We start from the raw sequence: 18,888 nt of genomic DNA on the forward strand, positions 1-18,888 counted from the left end.
TCAAGGGGAACAAACCAACCCCTGATTAATTAACAATAATTAATAAATGTGAAGGTGTTTTGTCTTTTACTCAAGTAAGAATTATGGTGCTAAATCGGCAAACTGAGTTTAAGCCAAGTAGACAGATTTTTAAGTGAGATGAATTAAGTTAATGTACAATATAGAATTCATTATGAATGTGGCAGTTCCATTTAGTTTATACATTTGTTTAAATCATGAGACATTACTGTTAAGGTGAGTAGTAGTAATATTTTCTCACTTGTGAGTAAAGCGTCCCCCGACACTCTCGCTTTCATTCATGTTAATTCAAAGTAATCTTTATAAACATAATAAACAGAATGTAATCTTTGCAAAAAATTATTAAATATAAAAGATGAAAAAAATGAAAAAATGTGTACAGAAAATAAGGTACATTAAAATGTACAATATAAAATGTACATAATATATACAATGTTAAGATGAATGGCCAGAAGATGAATTAACTAACTTTTGTAACTTATGTGCTTGTGAGTGTTAAGATGAAGACATGTCCGTTACTGTCTTCATACCCAGAATGCAATTTGGAATCTGAACCAAGATCAAGAGAGTAGGAAGTACGATAATGAGTTAGTATCAGTGGGGGACTTTGAGAATCTATTTTTGAAATGTGGGAAGGAAGTGGTTGTGGAACTCTCTTGCAAGTGCAAGACGCATCTGTTGAAATTTTGATCTGTTGAAATACTGACCAGACAAAGGAAATTAATTAATTTCTGGCTAAATGGCATAGCAGAAAGGTATATGTATTGTTGCGTGCGTACGGGTTCGTTACGAAATGAATGCACAAGTCCAATGAAAAATGAACAAAAATTTATTATTATCACAACAAAAATGCTTAAATTTTCTCAAATTATCATGCAGTATTACAATATTTCACAGTAGTTATCTTTTAACTACTCAAATATCCAATAGAACGTAATTCAAAACAGCTAAAGAACGCTAATCCGCGAATTCACTACAATCAACAATAGTAGTTTTCTAAACAACAACAAACTAAGCAACTACTACAAACTGAGATGTTTTCCTCCTTTTATAAGATTTTAAAATCACGCGCTAGAATTTTCCAGTACTTTCTCGAAATCAAAAAGAGATATTTATTTATTTAATGCACGCGCTCTTGTATTTTCAATTTTCCGGCTTAGCTCTCTTTTAATATTCGTCACGCGCTGCACTGTGCGAGAAATAAAACCATTTAATTTATAATTGAACTAACATTAGCTTTTTAAATACCAAATTCGTAACACTGCCCCCTTCCCAAGGACTGCACGTCCCGGGCAGTACAATCCCTGGACAGGAAGCTAAACTTACAACTGTGGCATAAATGCATTAATAAACATTTCATTACAATAATAAACAACATGAACAATAAATGCAATACAAAAAAAAAAAAAAAAAAAAAACAAATCAAATGCTATCAAATACAAATCAAATACACATTTAAAAACAAAATGGACCATGGTCTTATACTATTTACAATTATTTACATTATGTACTATGGCCATAGTAATGAGCTAACCTGTCGTAATGAACGACTTTAGGTTTAGAGTTCGAAGACTTACGAATCCGAACCACGACGTCATTCAGCCTGTTTAGAACTGTGTACGGGCCATCCCAAGGTGACTGTACTTTCGGACAAAGTCCTTTCCGTCGAGTCGGATTCCACAACCACACCTTGTCTCCTTCGGGGAATTGATGTTCAGTAGCTCTTGTGTCGTATCGGGTCTTCATCTTCTCCGTCGCTAAGTTGACTCGCTCTCATGCAAAGTTGTGCATCACTTCAAACCGGGCCTGGAGATCTTGAATATATTCCTCAGACGATGAAGGAGCATCCGGAGGGCGGCCAAACAATAGATCACAAGGCAGACGAAGGTCACAACCGAAGAGCATCTGTGATGGAGAATGGCCGGTAGTCTCGTGGACAGCACTGCGGTAAGCCAGTAAAAAGAGTGGTAATTTCTTGTCCCAGTCCTGTTGGTTTCTGGAAACCACTAATGAGAGGTTATTAAGGATGGTTCGATTGAACCTCTCTACCATGCCGTCCGACTGGGGATGCAATGGCGTCGCTTGAGTTTTGTCAATGCCGAGTAGTTTGCATAGTTCTTTGATTACTGCCCAAAATTCCTTCCCTGATCGGAATGTATCTGAAGAGGCACTCCGAACCTGGAAATCCAGTGCTGTATCATTACCTCAGTTACTGTGACAGCCTCTTGATCAGGAATAGGATAAGCTTCAGGCCACTTGGTGAAGTAATCAATGACAACGAGTATGTATTTGTTGCCATCAGCAGTTCGTGGCAGAGGTCCCAGGATGTCAAAGGCGATACGTTCAAAAGGCGCCCCTACATTATAACGTTGCAGCTTGCCTCGGCTGCGTCTCCTCGGTCCTTTCCGACCTGCACAGGCATCGCAAGATCGGTACCACTTTTGCACGTCATTCTTTGCATTATTCCAGTAAAAGCGCTCACGAACTCTCTGTAAGGTCTTCATAATTCCAAAGTGACCTCCTGTAGGGCTGTTATGTAGTTCTTTGAGGACATCAGGAATCCGGGATCTTGGAAGTATCAGTTGCCATCGGAACGTCTTCCCATCATCCGACTCGAATTTCCGGTATAAGACGCCATTTCGAATGTGAAGTGAATCCCAGAGTGCCCAGTATTGTTTTGTTGTAGGACTACAGATAGAAATGTCCTGCCATGTAGGTTTTCTGTTTGATGACTCTATTAAATCAAGTATGGGTTTAATGTCGCGGTCTTCCAGCTGGTCTCTCCTGACTTCATCATCACTCCACGGGTCTCGATCAGCCGATGTTGATGTTGTAATTTGTCTTGCGACCGGAGTCAGCAGCTCGTATTTCGCTTCCACCCTGGAACAATATCAGCAGCTCTCTTGGCAAGGTCTTCTAGACAGGGCGTCGGCGTTTCCGTGTGATGATCCCTTACGATGACGGATAGTGATGTCATATTCTTGGAGTCTCTGTATCCACCTGGCTATTTGACCCTCAGGATTTTTGAAATTTAAAAGCCAGGCCAATGAGGCATGGTCCGTGCGGAGGAGGAATTTTCTCCCGTATAGATAATGATGGAAATGTTCTACAGCTTTGACTATGGCGAGTAACTCTTTCCTTGTGACACAGTAATTCCTCTCCGGTTTAGACAGGCACTTGCTCCAGTAAGCTACTACCCGTTCTTGGCCGTCTATTTCTTGGGACAAAACAGCACCGACACTTTCATTGCTCGCGTCGGTGTCGAGAATAAATTGTCTGTCGAGCTGAGGATACGTCAGGATTGGAGCAGATGTTAAAGCTTCCTTTAAGTTGTTAAATGCATCCTCGCATTCCTTTGTCCACAAGAATCTTTGCTTGCTCTCTGTCAGCTTGTGAAGTGGTCTTGCGATGGAAGAAAAGTTCTTCACAAATCTCCTATAGTAGATGCAAAGCCCTAGGAAGCTTCTCAGCTGATGGACATTTTCGGGACGCGTCCAGGATTTAACCGCTGATACCTTTTCAGGATCCGTGCGCACACCTTCTGCAGAGATGACATGTCCCAGGTAAGTCACTTCCTTTCGAAACAATTTGCATTTAGCGGGAGTCAGCTTCAGATTGGCCTCTTTCAGTTTCTGAAGCACCTTTCTAAGATTTTCTAGATGCTCTTCAAAACTCTTTCCGACGATGATGATATCATCCAGGTATATCAGACAGGCTTCGTAGGAAAGGCCTTTCAAAACAGTCTCCATAAGACGTTCGAATGTTGCCGGCGCATTACACAGTCCAAACGGCATCACTTTGAACTGCCAAAGTCCTTGTCCCGTAGTAAATGCCGTCTTTTCTCGGTCATCAGGATGGATTTCTACCTGCCAGTACCCACTCTTTAAATCAAGTGTTGAGAACCACTTGCTTCCAGAAAGAGTGTCTAGAATGTCATCAATTCTAGGAAGAGGGTAACTGTCTTTCTTCGTAACCTCATTCAACCGGCGATAGTCAACGCAAAATCTTGTTGAGCCGTCTTTCTTTCTGACGAGAACGATGGGAGATGCCCATGGACTCGCTGAAGGCTCGATGACATCGCCTTCTTCCATATCTTTAACAGTGTTCGCACCTCTTCCTGTTTTGCAAACGGTAGACGTCTAGGATGTTGCTTGATCGGGGGATGATCGCCAGTATCTATTCTATGTTGTGTCAAACTAGTTCGACCCACGTCAGAAGACGAGCGGGAGAAAACAACTTGAAGATCTTTAATGACGTGATCGGCAGCATTTTTCTCCTTATCGTTTAATTGTGCATTCTGCAATAACTCCGATGTAATGCTCTCTGAGGACACGGATTCTGGGATGTTACTCTTTCTTTCAACGCTGGTTACTGGAGTACATGTCGCAACCACTTCACCTTTCTTAATAACTCTCGACTTTTCAGTTACATTGGCGACTCTCACCGGGATAACCGTTCTGGATAGGTCGACGAGTGTTGAGGCTACTAATACTCCTTTTGGGATATTACAGTTATTGGGATATTCTATGATGCCGTAGCGGAAATTTCTATTTTCGGCTATGGATCCAGGAAGTAAAATTTCTGTTCTTGCCGGTATTGTAATATAGTCTTGTGCTATGATTTTATGGACAGATTTAACTTCTTCATCATTAACGAGAAATAACGCTATGTCCTCAGATGTAGAATGCAATTCGTTATTTTTAAAATCCAAGGAAAAATTGTATTTCCTTAGAAAGTCCAATCCGAGTATGCAAGAATCAGTGATCTCTGCTACATATGCCGTGTGATGGTAAGCGGCACTTCCAAACGTGATGTTAACATTTACTTTTCCGTCGATGTCGATCTTCTCACTGGACACAGTCTGGAGGGTAACGCAGGGCGGCGTCCAGATAAGTTTGTTTCCTAGTTGTTGAGCCAAATCTTTTCGGATGATGGTGACGTTGGCTCCTGTATCTATAGTCATATTGCACGGGACTCCATTAATATGTCCTATTATGAAAAGTCCATTGCTGCCGCCTCTCACTGCAGAAATCTGAAGCACTTTAAACGGGGGCTTTTCATTATCTGGCAACCTCCGCCCCGCGAGATGGCCACTAATTAGTTTCCCTGCTGCTTGTTAGAAGCGGTCTTAACATCAGTACCCTGGGGTGTTTTGCAGTTTCGTCGTATGTGACCTTCAGCACCGCAGTTCCAGCACTTAACGGTCGGTTTCTTCTCACCAATATTCCGTCTCAAGGCATTCAGTTGTCTAGTTAAATCGTCAAGTCGAGCGGTGACTTGATCCCCTGGCTGCTGGACTTGAGCAGCTCCGATTGGGTGGCGGTCTCGACGAGTGGCTTGCTGGGCTGCCTCAAATTTCATGGCGTACACTAGAGCACTTTTTAAATCTTTTACATCCGCCATTCGTAGAGCTTTCTGTATTTCAGTATCTCGGATGCCGTCGATAAAGTATTGCAAGGACAGGATTTCCCTTGTTTCTGTCAGGCATTCCGAAAAGGCGAGGTGGGACAGCCTTTCAACATCCGCTGCGAGCTCCTGAAGTGTTTCGGTAGGCTTCTGTTGACGAGATTTTAATTGGAGCCTGCTGTAGTCTTTTAAACACTTCTCCCCAAAGCGCAACTCCAAGGCGCCGGACAGAGCTTCGAAATCTAACCTTTTGTTTTCGGGAAGCGTCTGCAGGATATCCGCTGCGTCTGCTCTCAGAGAAGCGGCGAGATGACAGGCCTTAGCTTGGGAATCCCATCCATTCGCATCCGCCACGATAGAAAACTGGGTCTTATACACTTGCCAGGATGTCTTCCCATCATATGTGGATAGCTTCAGAGATGGACGAGCAGGCATCGGTAAGAATTTAAAATCATCACTCTTACTCCCTGCCGTCGCTACGAATTTCTTTAAAGTTTCCAGTTCTTTGGCAACCGCACAAACCTGGTCATCAATTTGTTGTTCGATTTGTTTCTGAACGGAACAAACTCTTTCTTCTATTTCTTCTTTAACAGAAGAAACATTTTCCTCAATTTGTCCCACTTTATTCTCAACCACATCTATTCTGCCTTCCATAGCATCGAATTTGGTTTCTATTATGCAGGCAATTTCTCTTTTCATTTCGCATTGACTTTCTTCAATCTTGACTTGAACAGCTTTTATTTCTTCTTTAACAGATTCCTTAACAACTTTTATTTCGTCTTTAAAAGTTAATTGACCAGTTTGAATGGCCTTCATTTCTTCCTTAACGGATTCTTGGCCCAATTTCATCTCGCCTTTAATTTCTTCTTTAACGGAGTTGACGGCTCCTTCCATCTTTTCTTGGAAAGCAGCAAATGCAGTCATCATTTGCCTGAATTGTTCTTCCATCGCTCTTGTTATTGGCATTCAAACCCCACTCCTGACACCAAAAATTGTTGCGTGCATACGGGTTCGTTACGAAATGAATGCACAAGTCCGATGAAAAATGAACAAAAATTTATTATTATCACAACAAAAATGCTTAAATTTTCTCAAATTATCATGCAGTATTACAATATTTCACAGTAGTTATCTTTTAACTACTCAAATATCCAATAGAACCTAATTCAAAACAGCTAAAGAACGCTAATCCGCGAATTCGCTACAATCAACAACAGTAGTTTTCTAAACAACAACAAACTAAGCAACTACTACAAACTGAGATGTTTTCCTCCTTTTATAAGATTTTAAAATCACGCGCTAGAATTTTCCAGTACTTTCTCGAAATCAAAAAGAGATATTTATTTATTTAATGCACGCGCTCTTGTATTTTCAATTTTCCGGCTTAGCTCTCTTTTAATATTCGTCACGCGCTGCACTGCGCGAGAAATAAAACCATTTAATTTATAATTGAACTAACATTAGCTTTTTAAATACCAAATTCGTAACAGTATATACATAATGCTTTTAGTAAATAATGTATACAAAGAAAATCATATATCAAATTATGCTTTGTGCAGCTCTTAAAAAAGGCTGCAAATCATAACACATAAATATTTGCCTCAACTTCCTTCATAACACCAAGATGACTTAGCTGATCACATTGTTGCTATCTTCGGCACGTAGCTACACATTTTAAGAGTGTTTTTTCATGGTGCCAATATAATGGAAAAGTACCGAAATAAACAAATGTCTAATTCTTGGAAAAATTACATAATCAATTACACTTTACAGATTAATAAGGTCTGTTTGGATCTTGAGTAGGCAGTTGATTTTGTTATTTGCATGACAAGCCATAACAATAGCTGGAATCATGAAGGGGTTAGGGGTTTAATGGATCTATGGATGCTTTAGGAGCTCTCTGCATGCACTATAATTGGCTATTTGTTATTGCTTGCCCTGACAACAGTCTTATTTTTACAGTTAATATTTAATTAGCTTCCAGTTCTGATAATTACTATATCTTTATTTCCATTCTCAATCCTTACAAGTCTATAAATTACCTCTACATTATAACAAAATAATTATTCCTGAAATAATTAGTTTTTCAAAAAGCAGCAGACTAGTCTTTTGTAGAATTTCTGTAGTTAGGAATAAAAAACTTATTCATGCTGAAATAGTATTCACAATTTATAGTTATAACATTTATATGCAATTAAAAGAAATCTGTACAATTTAAAAATATATCATACCGATTCAAATATTCCAGCTCTTAGTCCAGTAAAATTATAATAACGATTCACAAAAATGTTCGCCCAATAATGCACAGAGCCCTATAGAAGAAAATTTACAATACAAAAAATTAATAAAATTATTTTATAAAAATTCATAATAGACTTAATAACTTTATGCACAGTAAATAAGAACTCTCTACTCTATTTACTATGCATAAAGTTTACAATTTTTTTTAAACTAGATTTAAAATTTGCCTCTGCTCTAAAAATTTGCAAAACATTTATTACAATAAATTACTGTTTCACCCTGCAGAAAAATTTAAATTTAATGAATTTATCATTTACAGATGTGGGCAAAATATATTTATGGGTGACCCATGGCAAAAATTGATGATTTTTGGCAGTACATAGACACCGAGATTGTGCAATTCTTTGACATGTTATTTTGGCTTCGTGTAGCGGCGATTTTTACACACAAAGCCAAAATAACATGTCAAAGAATTGCACAGACTCAGTATCCATGTATATACTGACCTATTTTCACTTGAAAAAACATCAGATAATTGCACAAACTTGGCATTGTGAACTCCATTGCTTTTGTCTATGTACACATCGATATATTTTCACTTAAAAAGTCAAAGAAGCAGCTAATTCTAACTAAAGCCAAACAAAAATATATAATCTCAATAAATTACATTTTAAATCAAACAATGAAATAACATATAAAATGAAATTCATCTTAAAGCATCTAAGCACTACATAAAGGAAATACCCACTTACCTTATTTAGAGATTTCCACGTCGTCAGCCAAACATAATTCCTTAACAGCATCCAAAAACTTCCTAAAATTATTTGAACTCGAAGCTGCATACTGGTGTTGCCACATAAATTCACAAAAATATGAGTAAAAAATATCCTCCCTAGTGCCGGTATCCTCCGACGTTCGACCATACGCATTTCCTTTGTACAAACAGGAAATTCACAAAGGCTACTAAGTAAACCTTCATTTATACACCAGTCAATTAATGATTTTTTCCCTTTCGTTCCAAATCATACAGAAACTTCAAATCAATCTTACTACATTCGGCGATTTTACTGCTTACACCCCAACATAACCTACATACTTCCTAACCAACATCCAATACACAAACAAGCCCATACACATCTTTTCCCATCAGTCAAATTCACCGTAATCACGTAACCAATTATGTGCTAATAGGATTCCCATAACATTCAAATACTCAGGTTACCATAAATGAAACAACAACTTAGCGATAATCCAAGGGGCACCTTTAAATATACCCAAACCCAGATGTGCAAAAACACTCCTTTAAGGGATCACATGAGAACCGTTCGCTCACTGAAGTGAATCAGTTTTTAACAATTCACCGCTCACTAACAATGACCTTGATGATTGTGCTCAGAACTGGCATGGATCGAGAGCGGTGTGCAAAGATGGAAAGAAAGAAGAAAGAATCTAACAAGGAGTGGAATCAGCAAAATCAACTCAATCAAAATGAAAAGTTAAAAAATAATGAAAACTAACTTTTGTTAAAGTTTATATTATTTTATTACTACATTACCTTGTATTTTGTTGCTACTACAAAGCACAGTATAAAAAATAAACTTTTAGACTAGAGACAGATTCCAAAGAACAGAAGGAAATTGTCTGCTGACAATATTGGCATTTTTTATTTTTTTTATCTAATTTGACAAAATGATACCAAATATCACTCGAGTTTCTTCTTTGTGGTAGAGTCCACATTTTGTTCTGCAATTTTGAAAAAATATATTAGATGGAAAAATTCATGTTTATAAATATATACTAATTCTAAAGAAGATTAAAGAGAAATTCACAGCTCTTGAGTACAAGACGTTAATAAAATAAGTAAATAAATAAAAATATAATTTATAATTACATATAAATATTACAATAACATTGTAGAAAAAGGTAATACCTAATGCATACAGTTATAAAATGACACAGTATTCAGAGAATCAAAATGAAACTCAAAGGAATAGTTCCGAGAAAGTGCAAAGAGAAAATAATCAAGACTATGCAGAAGTCAGATTTGTGGCTACAGCAGGCATGCCGAAGCGATGAAAAAGAGCAAATAATAAAGATTTCATAGGAATCAGATCCATGGCTAGAGGAGGAGCAATGAAAAGAGCGAATAATCAAGGCTCTAAAGCAGCGGTTCTCAACCTTTTGAATTACGCATACCATATAAAAAAAAACTGAAAAACATTAGTACCACTAATACATTTTACAATGATTATTTTTCAATTTCTCAATAGAAATATTAAACATACATACATATATATATAAATTGTATAAATGTACAGATTATTCTGGTAAATACATTTTCTTTCCTTCAAAGACTTTGGCACTATACTTTAGTACTATTGTTTTAATAGTTTTAAATTACTTAGATGGCCAAATTCTACTTTTATTAACAAATCGGGCCTTTTCATTTTTCATAGTAGCTTGACCGCCCACTAGCTTGAAGAATCACGACTTTTATTAACAAATGTTTCTTTCCCCCCCCCAATTTACTCTCTTTTTTTTTTTTTTTTTTTTTTTTGTGGTCAAAAAAAAGTAATTTTAGCTGAATTAGCCATTTTCAGTTTTGTTTGTAGCAGTTTTGTTCTTCTAACAACTTGACTGACGCCATTTTGAGTTCTTTCCCTGTCTTTTCACGTCTGTCACACCCTCTATAAAAAAAGGGGGGGAACAGGAGTTCCCGCCAAAACTACAATCTCAGCCCATTGGCCTATGCAGTTTTAATTGTTTCTCCCACCTACGTCACACGATGAGAAGGAAGGTTGGTAGGACACGGAGGGGATTTGCACCCTTTTCAAATTTTTTCACGATGCAAAGGACGGCACCTCCCAGGTCAGTTTTTTCGTTTCTTTTGTCTGTGTTTTTTTGGTCCTAATAAGCCAACCATGTTTGTTTTCTTGCAAATTTAATTGCTTATTAATTTGATTACAGCACCATTCTCTTTATAAAAGTTCTATCTTTTTTAAGCTGTCCAGGACCAGCCCGTACGTTTTTGTAATTTTTTGACTAATAGCAGACCGCTATTTATTTAAATTTTACACTGCTCGGAGTATTTCATTCTTAACATCCTAATGTGTTTTTCAGCTAACGCGTCGGGAAAAAGGAACAGAGCAGTGAAGCTCCAAAAAAGATTTATTCGGGACTCAAGTTTTATAAAAAAATTTTCGCATCAAACAAGAGCTTCAATGGTCTGCTTCGGCGAAACATGTAATGGTATTTAGCCTAGTTCGACACTCAGTCATTTTTCCCTTGAAAAGCCTGGCAGAGGGTACGAGTGGGTTAATTTACCATTTTCCGATTTGTAATTATTGTATTTTTGTATTTTTGCAATTTATGTTTTCATTATAATTTTTGCATTTTATGTTTTGATATATTTTTTTTATGTGTATTAACTTTTCATATACTTTTTCCATCAATCTATTTTTTATGTGTATTAACTTTTCACATATCACAAACGTCAGATATATTTTTCATGCATTCGCATGTCTTCCAACATTAATTTTAACGGTTTTTTTCGCGTGTTTACAGTTTTTATCCAGTTTTTCCACATAAACTTTTAAAAAAAATTCTTCTTAGTTCATATTTTAGTAATACAGCGTTGAACTATTTCGTGGAGCTACAGCTCCTGGTAACTTTTTAACAAGATCGCTGCAATGTTTCTACCTATTATTATTTCGTACCTTTTTGCAGCATTATGCGCAAAAAAATTTTTTGAGACCAAATAGGTCTTGCGTCTCATTACTAGTTAGCTTTACATTTCTTTTTCAATTATATATATATATTCGGTGAAACGTGTAATGAGGTTAGCTTGATTCTACGTTCAAATCAGATATTTCCCTTGAAAAGCCAGTTTGGAAGTCGAGTTCAGCTAATTTACCATTTTCCGCTTTCTATTTTTATCTGATTTTGTTTGTTTTATGTTTTACATGTTACTTGGTTTGATTTTCATATGTATTAATTTTTCAAATGGCACGTTCATAAATATTTTACTGTATTTTTTGCCATTACTAGTTTCCAACGCTGAGTATTTTACTGTGTTTTTTTTTCTTTCTTGTGTAGCATATTTTTCACCTTTAAATGACATTGTTTCTTAAAACGTGTTGAACTTTTTGGAGCCACAGCTCCTGGTAACTTTTAGGTGAGCTTACTACAATTTCTAATTTACTTATTTTGCAGTATATTGCGCAAAATGTTATCTAGACCAAATTGCTCATACAGTATTGTACTAACTACCTTGCTTCTTATATATATATATTGCTATTTGCACAACCTATTGGCTCTTTGTATTAAATATGCACACATAAAAACTATTAGATTAAAAATTCGTTACCGTTTTAATTACAGTCAAAAGTCATTAATTCGGACACCCATAATCCGGAATGATCTATAATCCAGACCTCAAAGCTAAAAACTTTCTGCGCATGCGCCGCGTTGACACATGCGCATAGGCATTTACGCGTGCGCGTAAGACCTTTGTTGGAAAATATAGCTTATTTTTAAACCTTTTAATGCATCATCTCTCTTCCTTGAAATGTTTATTTAGTTTAATCCTTATTTTAATATAATATAGTAGTTACTTCTACTTCTTTTCTTGCTGCCACTGTTTGCATTGAGAACGGACTGTTTCAACCTAATTGAGATGCAAAAACGAAACAATGTTACGTCATCTGAAAAGCCGATTCATGCCGACAGCTGATTGGTTGCGTGAGATGACGTCATTCCTACTTCTGCTATAAGTATCTCGCGTCGCCCTGGCTCAACCGTTCTAGTTCCTGGTTTCCCGGCTGGTGAGTGAGCGGTTTCCAGCCCCTTCAAGGGATGCATGCAGTCCGGTGAAAGGATGCCTTGATTCCAGTTTGCGAGATGATGGTTCCAGATTGAAGTTCTTCGGTTCCGGGGGCTATCCTGTGAGTGACTGCCTATCCTGTGCTTTCATTGCTACTACTGCTAAATGTTTAATTTCTTTAAACTTTAAACTTTGCTTTAGCATCAACCTTTACGACTGCGCATATGCGTGTGCGCAAGTGCAGAATACGTTTTCGCGTGCGCGTTTAATGTATAACGGACGGTATAAGCTAAAATTATCTAATTATCTATTTCAGTTAATGTTGATGATTGCGTTGTTCCTTAATCTTCGAACTGGATCCGGCTTATTGCTTTTTTCAGACTGCAACAGCAATTTTATAAAAGTAAACTTGAACTTTCGATTATGTCAAATAGAATTTCCGATGCTGGAGCTCCCAAAGTATCTACAAAACGAAAGTATGTTTCGATGTCCATCAAACAAAAAGTGGAATTGCTGCAAAAAATGGATAAAGACATGAAGAAGGTGACAGAAAGGTTAGTGAAAACGAAAATATTTCGATTGACAAGTTAGTCGGTATTCTCGGCACAGCAATTACGGAACTTGAACAGCAGAACTTTGTAACTGAACAAGAAATTATGTCTGTTTATAGAATTAAAGAGAAAGTATTATCACATAAAACGAAGCAACTTAAACAACTTACATTGAAAGAAATGTTTAATAAAGTAAACAAATAAATATTAAGCTTTTTTTTTTTTTTTTTGTAAATTTTGATACCCTTTAGATCATAATTGTTCTTTATTTCATAAATTACGGTTTCATATTTTTAATTTTAGAATTTCTGCATGCCATTTTACAAGATTTATAAACTGATGATCTATAATCAGGAATCGCCGAAGTCCCGACGAGTCCGGATTAACGACTTTTGACTGTATCAGAATTTCGGTTATAATACTTTAATTCTAAAATTTAGGGGGAAATTTGTTCCTCTTTAAGAGAGATCAATTTCTTTATGATGGTCTTATTTCATTTAGCTTTAACGGCAAATTAGGATTCACTTTTAATTTTGGTCTGTATTTATATTTCAAATATAATATGGAAAAAAATCCTTGTTCACACAAACAGTTTGTGCAAAAAGACAATACAAATTTGATAGCTTTATTTGAAATGCCTATAAATTATTTTTCCCGATTCAGCCAAAAGTTAACCAGTGTATTGTTTAAGAGATTTTTGAATTTAATAGTTAAAAATACTTTACTTCTTTGCGTACCACCTATTTTTCTCTTGCATACCACCAGTGGTATGCGTACCACTGGTTGAGAACCAATGCTTCAAAGGATATCTCACTGAGAGTTAGTAATCCAACAAAAAACTACGTACTTAAAACAAATCCTCAAGGCCCGTCCATACGAGTATGCTCAAAACGTAGCTGACGAATGCGCTTTTACGTTACCAGCGTAAAAGCGTCCAAATGAGTACGCTTGCGAAGAGTGCGTTTAACTAATAGAATTATTTTGCGCAAAAATCACGTGACACTGTAAAATAGTATCAACAGAGCTGTATCTTATTACTTCGCTGTGCTTCTGTATGTTTGCAGCAAGTTGTTCGAATCAGATGATTTTTTTTCATAGCTGAAACTTTACTATTAAGTGCAATTATTAAGCAGAGGCAAAACCGCAAAAAAACGGCAAGAATGTGTGTGAAGGATTTATTTAGAGCGACCTGTTCAAAGAGTATTTTTTTACTGCCTCGTTTGCGAAATGAATATCTGGAATTATTAAATTCCTACTACAGTCAAAAGTCGTTAATCCGGAATTGTCGGGACTTCGTCTTTTCCGGATTATAGATCATCAGTTTAAATCTGGTAAGATGGCATGCAGAAATTATAAAATTAAAAATATTAAACCGTAATTTATGAAATAAAGAGCAATTATGATCTAAAGGGTATAAAAATTTACAAAAAGAAAAAGCTAAATATTTATTTGTTTACTTTATTAAACATTTCTTTCAATGTAAGTTGTTTAAGTTGCTTCATTTCATGTGATAATACTTTCTCTTTAATTCTATTAAACAGACATGATTTCTTGTTTAGGTACAAAGTTCCGCTGTTCAAGTCCTATAATTGCTGTGTTGAGAATACCAACTAATTTGTCAATCGAAATTTTTTCGTTTTCAATAACCTCTGTGTCACTTGCTTCACTATCGGAAGCGAATTATAATGACGAGGAACTTGATTTAAATCTTATCAGAGACGGAGTACATCAAGATGAACTACTACATTTAGTAAGGAATAATAAGCCAAATAAAATAAAAAACACCTGCCCTGAAGATAAGGATAGTGCTGACAGATGATCTTCCAATTCATTGCGTGCCGCGTCGTTTCCCTGCCCCCGCAGAGCAGCGTGAAATTGATAAACGCATTTTGGAATGATTAGATAATAAAAGGATATGCCTTTATCCATTTTTTGCAGCAATTCCACTTTCTGTTTAATGGACTTCAAAATATACTTTCGCTTTGTAGATCCTTTACATATTAGTAAATATATATCGGAAATTCTATTTGACATAATCGAAAGTTCAAGCTTACTTTTATAAAATTGCTCTAACAGTCTGCAAAAAATAATAAGACGGACCTAATTCGAAGATTAAGGAACAACGCAATCTGCAACATTAACTGAATTAGATAATTTTAGTTTAGCTTATACCGTCCGTTATACATTAAACGTGCATGCGTAAACGTATTATGTTTGATACTAAAGCAAAGTTTAAAGTTTAAAGAAATTAAACATTTAGCAGTAGTAGCAATGAAAGCTCCCTGAGTTATGTTGTGCAGACATTGAAGACAATAAAAGATTTTGAACTTAACCAATTTATTAACAATATAATATAGAATAAAAACACCAAAAATAAATTTCAACAATATTAGAGTATTAGGAAAAACATAACATAATCATCATTCATCAAATATTTTTACCTGTACTCGAAAACACTGGCATTCTATACAAACAAAAACAAAAAATGAAAATGTCCTAAATAGTGACTATGCAGCCTAAAAATAAAACTAGCTACCCATTCAATAAGTCCATAATCAATGGTCAAGAAAACACCTGAAAAATTTAAATGTGAAACACTTAAAACCGGCCTAACTCCGTTTGCACAAGGAATCGTCGCCGCTCACGTATTTTTAATTCTGCCCTCATTGAAGAAACATGGACGCCGCCCACAGCAGTCACTCACAGGATAGCCCCCGGAACCGAAGAACTTCAATCTGGAACCATCATCTCGCAAACTGGAATCAAGGCATCCTTTCACCGGACTGCAGGCATCCTTTGAAGGGGCTGGAAACCGCTCACTCATCAGCCGGGAAACCAGGAACTAGAACGGTTGAGCCTTGATCCTTGATCCTCAGACTTATAAGAAGTATCAGCCCTGGTGGGCTTTGACTAATATAATTCTCTTCGAAACTTCATGGAATATTCGTGAAAGCTTTAATAAAAGCTGTTTTGGCAATAATCAAAGTTGAATTTCTGATGTTGTAGTCTTCATTTGCAAAAATAGCTGAACATATTAAAAATTTGTAGAAAATATAACATTCACATAAAAATAAGCAGTAATAATTAGAAATAAAATACAAGTAGAAGAAATTTTCTGGATTAAATACGGAGAAGATAAATATAATACAAGTCCTATTTGTTTTTTAAAAGTTCGGTTAGGACCGAACCTGCGATCTCGTTGGGAAAGATGATCCAAGGTCCGTACCACTCGGCTACGTCATCATCTGTTCAGTAAGCGTTAAAAAGTGCTTATACGAATAGTTCCAGTGCCTGGAGGGCGAAATCGAGCTTCTCGTTTTCGTTAGAAACTTTGGTGAACTTGTGGTAGAGGTCTTTTAATTTGAATATGAGGGATTTAAATTCGTCCAAGTTTTTGACATCTGATAGTTTGGTTTTTTCTGTTTCTTTTTCTTTGGGTGCTGCAACATTCGCATAAGTTTTCTTATTATTATTTTCTATGATCGGTTCTGGGTTTTGTTTATTGAAGGTAGGGAAGTCGTCTTTTTGAGGAATTTTCTGTTTTTGTGAGAATTTTTTGCTTGTATGCTCCGGACAATCAATACTTGTAGCGGCATGAAAACCGCTACAAAGCACGCATCTTGCTGGGATTTCTTTTTTATCTTTGATCGGACATTGATATGAAAGGTGGTTTTCGAGACATCTTACGCAACGTGGTAAATTATGGCAAGCTCTCTGTGTGTGTACGTAGCGTTGACATCTAAAACACTGCACGGGACCTGGTCTGGAGTTATATCCTACAATACGAACTTTCATATCACAGATGTGAGTGATGTTAAATATTTCTTTTTCCTTTGGAGTTCTGGGCGTTTCGACGTAAAAAATCGGCAGTAATGTTGGAATACCGTCACGCATTCTCTGTAATTGGTGAATTTTTAGAACAGTTATGCTATGCAATTTTAATTCTTCTTTTATTTCATCTATGGGTGTTTGTGCGGTTAAGCCTTTGGATAACTGTTTTGAGGTTCTTTTCTTTATTTAAGAGATAAGTATGGAATGGGATGGGTGCTTTTTCTAGATAGTCTTGAGCCTTTCGGAAATCGTCTTCATTAAAAAATTGAACTCTTATGTTATCTCCTTCGGTTTTGGTTTCGAGTTTGCAGATTTTTAAATTTTCTTTTATGTGTTTGCGAATTTCTGGCCAGTTGTTACTTTTGAGATCGGTAATAATAATTGGAGGAATTTTAGTATCTTTAGGATATGGGCTATTTGGTTTTTTAGGCTTTTCCGGTTGGGTCATGTTGATATCATCATTATTTGCGTCGTCATTATTTGCGTCAAGCATTTCTTCGTTATTGAGGGAGTCAAAGCGTGATGAAGTGCTGATCGTCTGTGAATTATAAGAAGAGCCACTATCGCGGCGCGATCTTTTGGCTGGCTTAACTATTGACCAATCGTTAGCGCTTTCGTTAGTGGAAGGCGGGAACTGCGCGATGATAGTGTCTACATCTCTTTTTGGGATAAATGAATAGAGTTTCTGCTCTTGTGTTTTAAGTTCGGCTTGCATTGAGCGACGGAGCTGAACGCTTTCCTTTGTGATCGGCAGTTGCTGAACTTTTACAATGGCATCCTTAAGCTCTTGTATATGGTGTACAATTTGTTGCACTTCATTGTCGAAGTCAGTCGTAGTCCTCGGTTTATTGAGGCATTTGCCTTTGTTATCAATCGACATTCTGCTGGCTATCAGGTTGTTCGTGAAAGCAAAATCATACTTACAGAAAAAACAAGTTGAGAGAGCAAAAAACAAGACTTCACTCAATGAGTGAAGCAATCCAATGACGGTTGAGCCAGAGCGACGCGAGATACTTATAGCAGAAGTAGGAATGACGTCATCTCACGGCAACCAATCAGCTATCGGCACGAATCGGCTTTTCAGATGACGTAACATCAAGTTTCGTTTTTGCATCTCAATTAGGTTGAAACAGTCTGTTCGCAATGCAAACAGTGGCAGCAAGAAAAAGAAGTAGAAGTAACTACTATATTACATTAAAATAAGGACTAAACTAAATAAACATTTCAAGGAGGAGAGATGATGCAGTAAAAGGTTTAAAAATAAGCTATATTTTCCAACAATGTTCATGTGCACACGCATATTCACAGCCATAGAGGTCTTACGCGCACGCGTACACGCCTATTCGCATGCATGAACGCGACGCATGCGCAGAAAGTTTTTAGCTTTGAGGTCCGGATTATAGATCATTCCGGATTATGGGTGTCCGAATTAACGACCTTTGACTGTATTAGCTCTCACTCTCCCTATATCTTGTTCAAACTTTAAGTACATAAAATGCTTTTTATTCATCCACTCAAGTTCAAATACAATTTTTTTAAACCTGTAGTGAATGATACTTGATGTTAATACAGCTTTTTCACATATGAAAATTTTTAATTAAAAAAAAATTCTGTTTGTATTTTTATTTATTTATTTATTTTGTATTTTTTTAATTTTTCTTTGTGAACCTAAGTAGGAATTGACTTTTGCAGATTCTATATTGTATGAAAATTAGGATTTATAAAATTGGTTTGGAATACAGTATATAAAGAGAATTAAATTACTTAATTCTCTTTATATACACCATCCACCATATAATAAAACCAACTTCATATTTTTTTAACTTCCCCTCCCTTGGTCTTTTGTTTTTCTTTTTATTTATTTTTGAATTTAGAATGAGGTTCAAACTTTGGACAGTTTATGAGAAATTATGTGCATGATAAAATATGCAATAAAGTAAAAATAAAGAGAGAATTTATAGATGATATATGATAAAGAGATGCAGATATATTATTACATAAGGATTTCTATTCGCAATG

The 18,888-nt window shown here is 36.3% G+C and overlaps 1 protein-coding gene across 5 annotated transcripts in view; it reads right to left on the reverse strand.

The window, feature by feature from the left end:
* LOC118191291 (uncharacterized) overlaps positions 1–18,888 on the reverse strand; it is a 234,831-nt gene that overhangs the window by 101,271 nt on the left and 114,672 nt on the right. For all 5 annotated transcript variants that reach the window (XM_085815704.1, XM_035362093.2, XM_035362092.2 and 2 more), the window contains one exon: positions 7,656–7,736. In XM_085815704.1, coding sequence (XP_085671830.1) covers positions 7,656–7,736 — 81 coding nt within the window. The remainder of the gene's footprint in view (positions 1–7,655; positions 7,737–18,888) is intronic.

The sequence above is a fragment of the Stegodyphus dumicola genome, chromosome 4 (genome assembly GCF_044657685.1).
Source record: "Stegodyphus dumicola isolate Sdum_Otavi_A_Nest chromosome 4, ASM4465768v1".
Taxonomy (NCBI): Eukaryota; Metazoa; Arthropoda; class Arachnida; order Araneae; family Eresidae; genus Stegodyphus; species Stegodyphus dumicola.